This window comes from Piliocolobus tephrosceles, chromosome 12 (assembly GCF_002776525.5).
Source record: "Piliocolobus tephrosceles isolate RC106 chromosome 12, ASM277652v3, whole genome shotgun sequence".
Taxonomy (NCBI): domain Eukaryota; kingdom Metazoa; phylum Chordata; class Mammalia; order Primates; family Cercopithecidae; genus Piliocolobus; species Piliocolobus tephrosceles.
The window spans coordinates 107293269-107301730 of record NC_045445.1 but is presented as its reverse complement, the minus strand read 5'-3'; the positions used below and the strand labels follow the sequence as shown (position 1 = coordinate 107301730).

General features: G+C 49.2%; 1 protein-coding gene and 1 pseudogene across 1 annotated transcript; one reads left to right on the top strand and one right to left on the bottom strand.

Moving 5' to 3' along the window:
• Positions 1-2310: 2310 nt before the first annotated feature.
• On the bottom strand, positions 2311-4930 carry LOC111536337 (annotated as a pseudogene).
• Positions 4931-4943: 13 nt separating this feature from the next.
• Positions 4944-6458, top strand: LOC111536302 (putative E3 ubiquitin-protein ligase makorin-4). Its single transcript, XM_023202619.2, has one exon. The coding sequence runs from the start codon at positions 4944-4946 to the stop codon at positions 6456-6458; it is 1515 nt and encodes a 504-aa protein (XP_023058387.1).
• Positions 6459-8462: the final 2004 nt, after the last annotated feature.

The window sequence follows — 8462 nt, the reverse complement described above, 5'->3', positions numbered from 1 at the left end:
TACTGGGTTTGTGACTTCTGGCTGACTTGACCCAGGCTTGCACAGCAGCAACCTTCTTTGAGAATTCCACTTTAATTCTCAAAGAATTAAATTTTGAGAATTAAAATTCTGCTGCCCCATCACCAAGATAACATGGCTTATGTTCTCACCCAGTTTCAACACAAGGAAGGTTTTCCAGAGCAGCAGCATCTACCTAGGTTTGATTGGGTCAGTTTCTCATTCTCCAGTGGATCACCTTTGCCAGCATTGTAAGCCCCAATTCAAGGCAGTAAGATCCTGAATACTACTCAATGCCTCATCTATGGTTTCCCATGGGAGTTTGTCTGTCTCAGGGAAATCTCCCTGAAAGGCCCACAGCTCCCTTATTGCAGCCAGGATCTATTGCCAAAAAAACCCTCTAAGACCTTTTTCTGTTCTCTCCTAGTGGATCTAAGGCAGACACGATGGACCGCAGGAGGGGCTGAGCCATAAGACCCAGTTTACGTTGCCATTCTTCCTTGACAAGCATTACTAGCCCCACTTCCTCATCTCTCAAGTGAACCAGCCAAACTCCTAATGATGTGCCTGGTTTCTGCCCACAGTGGTCATAAATTTCCCTCCTTCCACACATCTCTGCAATTGTTGTCCAAAAGAGGGCAGAATCTTTTATGCGCACCAGACAATACCTAGTACTAGTTGTTACAGTGGGGCAGACCTGAAGCTAACTTCAAATTGTTCAGGAAGTTCTACACCAGCAGGAGAGTTAGCAAGAACCAGGGCACCATTTGAGCAGGGGTCTTTGAACCTGCTTCCTGGTACTCAGCCTGCATCCACCTCTTCAATCTCCATCACTAACAGGCAATAAAGTGAAGAACTATTTACGGCCTAGTTGAGCAGATAATTTGGTCAACATATTTCAGCGACTTTCCTCAAATTTCTTTTCTCTCTTTTTTTTTTTTTAAACAGGGTCTCGCTCTGTTGCCCAGACTGGAGTGCAGTGGCACGCTGTTGGTTCACTGCAGCCTCAACTTCCCAGGCTCGAGCAATTCTCCCACCTCAGCCTCCTGAGTAGCTGGGACCACAGGCACACGCCACCATGCCCAGCTAATTGCTGTATTTTTAGTAGAGACAGGGTTTTGCCATGTTGCCCAGGCTAGTTTCAAACTCCTGAGCTCAAGCAATCTGCTTGCCTTGGCCTCACAAATTGCTGGGATTACAGGTGTGAGCCACCAAGCCTGGCCCTCAAATTTCATTAAATGTACCCACAATATCCTCATCCTTCTCCTTCTAGAAAGCCATGTCTCTAGACATGTGAGGAGCCACCCTCCTCACTAAAGCTGTCAAGAACTATAAAAGGTCTGAGATTTTGTCCTACTCAACAAGCTAACAAGTCAGCCCACCACAGTTTCATGGAATCTGGTAGAAAACATGAGACTCAGAGATGGACAGTGTTTTACTGTAGAAAGGCCAGTCACCAGATATCAACATTTTGGCACCAGTTTCTCGAGCCCTGATTACGCAGAGGAACTCCTCTGTGCTGGTGCCCTGAAAACCGTGCATACATCCTCAAAGGCCATGTAGGCAAGGCTCAACTGCAAGCCGATGGCAGAAGGCCCTGTGATCCTCCCCAAGCATGAGAGGATAGGCAGTCTTGTGAGGAGCTGCCATACCGCCATTTCTTATTTGCCTCTCTATTTTTTTTTCCCCACAGGAGCAAGAACATTTATTATAAAAATAGGTGGATAAAATAAGTGTGCTTTAACTTCTGGATATACGACAAATGCTATTGTGATGCAGTTTTTAAGTGCAGACATGTGGCTCTGCAATGACGGGGATGGGCCCCCTAGTGTGATGTGCAGCCACAGTGCTCCATTTGACAAACCTCCTGGTTCAAGGCAGAGAGGAGACACCTTATTCTACAGAACAGGATGGGGCTTCAACCCTGAGGACCATACAAGTGGCTCCCATAGGCACCACCCCTTTCTGGCAAGCCATGGCACACCCAGATGCAGGCTGGGGGAGGGGCTGGCACACCAGCCCCAGATTGCTCTGGCTTCAGCCTGATGGAGACACAAGACTGGGACCTCCCTCTGCCAGATGTTCCTGACCCCATCTCCACCTCCAGCCTCTAGCCTCACTGGGAGTTCCCTGTGACCCAGCCTGTTCCATAGCCAAAGGGGGACCAAAGTGAACGATCACAGTGCCTCGCACCTATTCCAGGGGCGTTCGATCTCAGTAGAGCTTAATCCATGGCATCTGTGAGCACGCACCCTGTCCCTGAGGGCAGCTGTGCCGGGCAAGGGGGCTGCAAGGGCATGGGTGGAATCTTGGTCACTGGCAGCACTCGGCCACATGCCTGAGGAGCTCTTTACCTTGTTAGTCACGGAAGCACTGCAGGCAGTGAGGGCACTGAAGGTCCCCTGGCCTCTCTGGGCTGTGCCAGGATGCCCGCTCTCTGCAGGGGGTTCCAACTTCTGGGACCCAGTCCCAGGCCTCCAGCCACCAGGCGCAATAAGCTCCACTGCATCGGTGGCCAAGTACTTGGCAGTTTTGCTCCCAGCATGAATCCAGCAGGCGTCTGGCTCTTGAGGATCCTGTCTCCAGGACGCCTGGTGCAGCAAAGAGGTGACCTTTTCCTCCAGTTCCTGATTCCTACCTTGGGCCTGTTCCCGATCTGCCCTTTCTGACATGAAGTCATCCTTGTAAGCGAGCATCTGCTGTTCCAATATCTGCATCCATTCCAGTGCAGCATCCGGGGCCTTCCTTGAGGCCGCCAGCTTCTACTTCACTTCTGCACAGTCGTTTATTTTCTCTTCCAACTACCTGTTGAGCCGGGAGATCTTCCTCATCAGCTCGGGCTCATTGAGGGTCTGCAGCCCCCTGAGCTGTGTATGGAGCCCCCTCACGTATTCGTCCCTGCTGACATCGTATCGCTGCCACTTGGCATTGAGGTCTTCAACGTGAGTCACCTCCTGTTTTAACAGTCGATTTTCTTCCTCAATAACACTCTGGACAGAGGTGTCCCCACCCGTATGTTCTGACTTTCAGGACTTCTCTCCCCCACGTTCCTTTGTGCATCCTGTCGTTCATCCAGACACTTGGTCAGATGCTGACACATGTGGGCAGTGGAGGTCAGCGTCCTCCGCAGTTGGTGGGTCTCGTTGGCCAAAGAACGGCACAGAACGTCACTGGCCCGCCGGGCCGGTTTCCCCTCCTCCATGCTCCTCCGCATCAGGACAACTTCCTTCTCTCGCTCATGCTGTGGCTGGCTCAGTAGCTGCTGAATCTCCTTCTCTTTCACTCCTAGCCGCTCAGTAAGCCTCTCAACTTCCTATTTCCTGGTGCATCTGCGGGCCACCTGCTCCAGCAGCGCGTCCACCAGGGACTGCGCAGTGTCCCCCTCCAGCGTGGTCTGCCGGGCGCGGAGGCGCGCGATGAGGGAGTCGCAGGCGGCCAGCTGGTCCTGCAGGCGCCGCAGCCGCTACCCGACCTCGTAGTACAGGCCGCAGAGCTCCGCAGCTGCGTGCTGGGCCCCCTCCCAGCCGCCCGACCCCGGGTCCCCGCACGTGACTGTGGGCCTGCCTGGGAGGCCGTGCGGCCGCCACCAACTTCCGCGCCCGGGCCCCGCCGGCTCTCTATCTTGAGGGAATTTCTCATCGCCTCTTGGTTCCAATGAAGTGTGGGACTTTCCTTCTTGTCCCCTCTCCCTTAGGGAGGCTAAGCTGCAGGCTATAAAACTACTTAGCTGCAGTATAGAAATGGCTCCTCTGGCGAGGAGGCTCACGCCTATAATCCCAGCACTTTGGGAGGCCGAGACGGGTGGATCACTTGAAGTCAGGAGTTCCAGACCAGCCTGGCCAACATGGTGAAACCCTGTCTCTACTAAGAATACAAAAATTAGCTTGGTGTGGTGGTGTGTGCCTGTAATCTCAGCTACTCAGGAAGCTGAGGCAGGAAAATCACTTGAACCTGGGAGGTGGAGGTTACAGTGATCCAAGATCATGCCCCACTGCACCGTAGCCTGGGCGACAGAGCAAGACCCTGTCTCAAAAAAAAAAAAAAAAAAAAAAGAAAGAAAGAAAGAAAGAAAGAAAAAAAGAAACAATAAAAAAAAGAAAGAAAGAAAAATGAAATGACTCCTCAGCAACAGGGTGCCCCAACACTCATGTTTCTTCTCATTTGGCCTCTTTTGTTTTGGTGTCCTACTGTGGGACAAGGAATGCAGGGAGCTGACACCATGCTGTTCTTTTTCTGTCTATATAATAAACTGTCTGAATCTAATCAGTGCTTGTTGTCCCCTTACCAGTCAAATCTGTAAGCCTGCTCAACACATTCTCACAACTCTAAAGAGGACCAAGTAACACCTGCATGTGCAGTGGATTGCATTATAGGAGAGAAACCCTGGACTTAGGGAATCTGAACCTTTTATAATGGGCAGTAATCATTCCTGCCCTTCACTCCAGAGGGAGACTATTTTTATTATAGTGGACAGTAAGTATGCCTGCTCTTTGCTTCAGATGTAAACATTATCTTTACTATGTTAGACAGTAAGCATGCTTGCCCTTTTCTTTGGAGGGAGACACTACCTCTGTCTTTCAAGGATGCACTCTATACAAATATCCTTGAAAACATAGTCCAGAACACAGGACAGTACAGTGCCTTACTTGCAAGATGTGCAAGCACACAAGACCTATGAAGAACTGTCTCCCAACAAAGCATACATACAGAAGGAGAAAAAAACTCTCTTAAACAAAAAGAGGCGGAGCCGGCAAGGACAGAGCAAGTGCCTCAGTCTCCTTCCCCTCCCCTCCCCTGGTCCTCACCACCTTCTCCTCACAGCCGGACCGGAACTATATGATCCCGGAAGTTCCGGGGCCTTTGGCCCTATGTGATCCCGGAAGTTCCGGGACCTTCTGGGGTGTTCCAGGGCGTTCCGGGGCCTTTGGAGCATTGGATAAGCAGTAATGGCGGAGGCTGCAGCTCCCGGAACAACAGCCACAACATCAGGAGCAGTGGCGGCAGCTGCGGAGGCGGCGGCAGCGGTCTCCCCGACTCCGATCTCCACAGTCACCGCCCCGTCCCCGAGGGCGGGCGGAGGGGCCGGCGGCAGCGACGGTAGTGGCGGCAGCGGCGACAGTGGTGCATGCGACGACAGCGGCGCGTGCGGCGGCAGCGGCGCGGGCGGCGGCAGCGGCAACAGCTGGACTAAACAGGTCACCTGTAGGTATTTTATGTATGGGATTTGTAAGGAAGGAGATAGCTGTCGCTACTCGCATGATCTCTCTGACCATCCGTGTGGAGTAGTGTGCAGTTGTTTTCAGCGAGGGTACTGTATTTATGGAGACTGCTGCAGATGTGAACATAGCAAGCCGTTGAAACAGGAAGAAGCAACTGCTACAGAGCTAACTACAGAATCATCCCTTGCTGCTTCCTCAAGTGTCTCCTCGATAGTTGGACCACTTGTTGAAATGAATACAAACGAATCTGAGTCAAGAAATTCAAACTTTGCAACTGTAGGAGCAGGTTCAGAGGACTGGGCGAATGCTGTTGAGTTTGTTCCTGGGCAACCCTACTGTGGCCGTACTGTGCCTTCCTGCACTGAAGCACCCCTGCAGGGCCTAGTGGCCAAGGAAGAATCAGAGAAAGAGCAAACTGCGGTGGAAACAAAGAAGCAGCTGTGCCCCTATGCTGCAGTGGGACAGTGCCGATATGGGGAGAACTGTGTGTTTCTCCACGGAGATTTATGTGACATGTGTAGGCTGCAGGCCCTGCATCCGATGGATGCTGCCCAGAGATCACAGCATATACAATCGTGCATTGAAGCCCATGAGAAGAATATGGAGTTCTCATTTGCTGTGCAGCGCAGCAAGGACAGGGTGTGTGGGATCTGCATGGAGGTGGTCTATGAGAAAGCCAACCCCAACGAGCACCGCTTCGGGATCCTCTCCAACTGCAACCACACCTTCTGTCTCAAGTGCATTCGCAAGTGGAGGAGTGCTAAGGAATTTGAGAGCAGGATCGTCAAGTCCTGCCCACAATGCCGAATCACATCTAACTTTGTCATTCCAAGTGAGTACTGGGTGGAGGAGAAAGAAGAGAAGCAGAAACTCATTCAGAAATACAAGAAAGCAATGAGCGCCAAGGCATGCAGGTATTTTGATGAAGGACGTGGGAGCTGCCCATTTGGGGGGAACTGTTTTTACAAGCATGTGTGCCCTGATGGCCTTAGAGAGGAGCCACAGAGACAGCAAGAGGGAACATCAAGCAGATACCCGGCCCAACGAAGGAACCACCCCTCGGAATTCTTTGAGGAAGGAGCGAACAGCAGCCCCTTTGACGATGAAGAAGAGGCCGTCACCTTTGAGCTGGGCGAGATGTTGCTTATGCTTTCGACTGCAGGTGGGGACAACGAACTGACAGACTCTGAAGATGCGTGGGACTTGTTTTGTGATGAAGAATTTTGTGTGTTAGATCTATAGAAACCTTGCGTGGTGTGTGAGCTGGTCTGCTGACCCCAGACAGCAGCTGTCCCCTATGGTGGTGTGGCAGTGCCTGTGTTCTCTCCTAGGCAGGCCTATCAACTCCAGGTGCTGTGGTAAGAATATTTACCCAGGGCCTATCTTCTCAACCCCCTCACCTTTCCCCAAGGAGTGTGTTGTTTTCCCTGTTGAAAAAAGTTACAAAAATAAGTCTTAAAGTTAGTTAGTTTGTTTGTTTGTTTGTTTTTTGAGACACGAGTCCCACTCTGTCACCCAGGCTGGAGTACAGTGGCGTAATCTTGGCTCACTGCAACCTCCGCCTTCCGGATTCAAGCCATTCTCCTGTCTCAGCCTCCTAAGTTGCTGGGACTACAGGTGCATGCTACAATGCCCAGCTAATTTTTTTGCATTTGTAGTAGAGACGGAGTTTTACCATATTGGTCAGGCTGGTCTTGAACTCCTGACCTCAGGTATCCACCTGCCGCTGCCTCCCAAGGTGCTGGGACTACAGGTGTCAGCCACCGTGCCCAGCCTTAAAGTTAGTTTTTTGTAACAAGCATGAGCCACCATGCCTGGCTTTAAAGTTAGTTTTTTGTAACAGGCATGAGCCACCACGCCTGGCTTTAAAGTTAGTTTTTTGTAACAGGCATGAGCCACTGTGCCTGGCCTTAAAGTTAGTTTTTTTGTAACACGAATTTAACTGTCGGACAGTTAGTTTAGGTGTGTTGCATCATCTATTTTCAACCAGATTGTGTTTATGGACTTTTCACACACTAATTTTGAGGACCCCAGGTTCAAAACTAAAAGCAGTGGCCCTGCTTTGGGATCCAATGATAGGAGTGATGGGTGAAGGGATCTAAGCTGGCCAGTAGCCTTCTAAGCTTCTCAAACCTGCATAGATGCAGTATTATTGCCTTGGTAGAAAACCTTGGTTTAGTGGTTTAAGTCTTGTGTGGCAGTTAGATCTTAAAGGACAAAGCAGTATATTGGTAGTTGTCAATATAGCAGTACTAGCTCTGTTTATATAAATAAGAGAAATGGAGTTAGCCATAGAGGTTAAAACTACCTGGTTATCCCATATATTAACCCAAACTGGGTCTTAGATATACAGTTGTATTTAATGTTTTATGATCTAGTCTTTCCAATATAGGCATTTTCTGAAAAACATTTGTCCTCATTTGGGGCATTTTGTTGTGGGTTTCACCTTGTTGGCCAGGCTGGTCTCGAACTCCTGACCTCAGGTGATCCACCCGCCTCAGCCTCCCGAAGTGCTGGGATTACAGGTGTGAGCCACTGCGCCCATCCTGACACTTTGATTTTAAACCAGTAAGACCTGTGCCGGACTTCTAACCCCCGGAATTGTTAAGATGATACATTTGTGTTGTTCTAAGCCATTGAATTTGTGGCAATTTGTTACAGCAGCCTGACATTTTGATTTTAACCCAATAAGACCCCTGCCAGAATCCTGACCTTCAGAATTGTTAAGATAATAAAATTGTGTTGTTCTAAGCCATTCAGTTTGTGGAAATTTATTACAGCAGCCTGACACTTTGATTTTAACCCAATAAGACCTGTGCCAGACTTCTAACCTTCAGAATTGTTAGGATAATAAAACTGCGTTCTAAGGCATTCAGTTTGTGGCAATTTGTTACAGCAGCAATAAACAACCAATACACATACTTTAAGTGGAGACCAATATTTAATTTTCCATGCTTTTATAATAATTATAATGACAAGTTAATCATAGTAACTGCAAGTCAGGAAATTTTTTTTTTTAATGTCTTGAAGTTTAATATCTGGTTCAGAAAAGCATCTTTGTCCTATGAAAGACATGAGCTTAAAAAATTGTCATTCCATGGGAGTATAAATTGATACAACTGTTTGGAAGGCACTTTGGCAGTAGCTAGCAAAATTTTAAATGTGAATACTCTTTGGCTCAACAAGGTAATTCTAAGAATTGTGCTACTGATTTTCTTTCATAAATTGATGATAATGTATAGACAA

What these genes read in the sequence shown, in the direction of transcription:
- LOC111536302 (XM_023202619.2), top strand. Translation starts at nt 4,944, where the DNA reads ATGGCGGAGGCTGCAGCTCCCGGAACAACAGCCACAACATCAGGAGCA.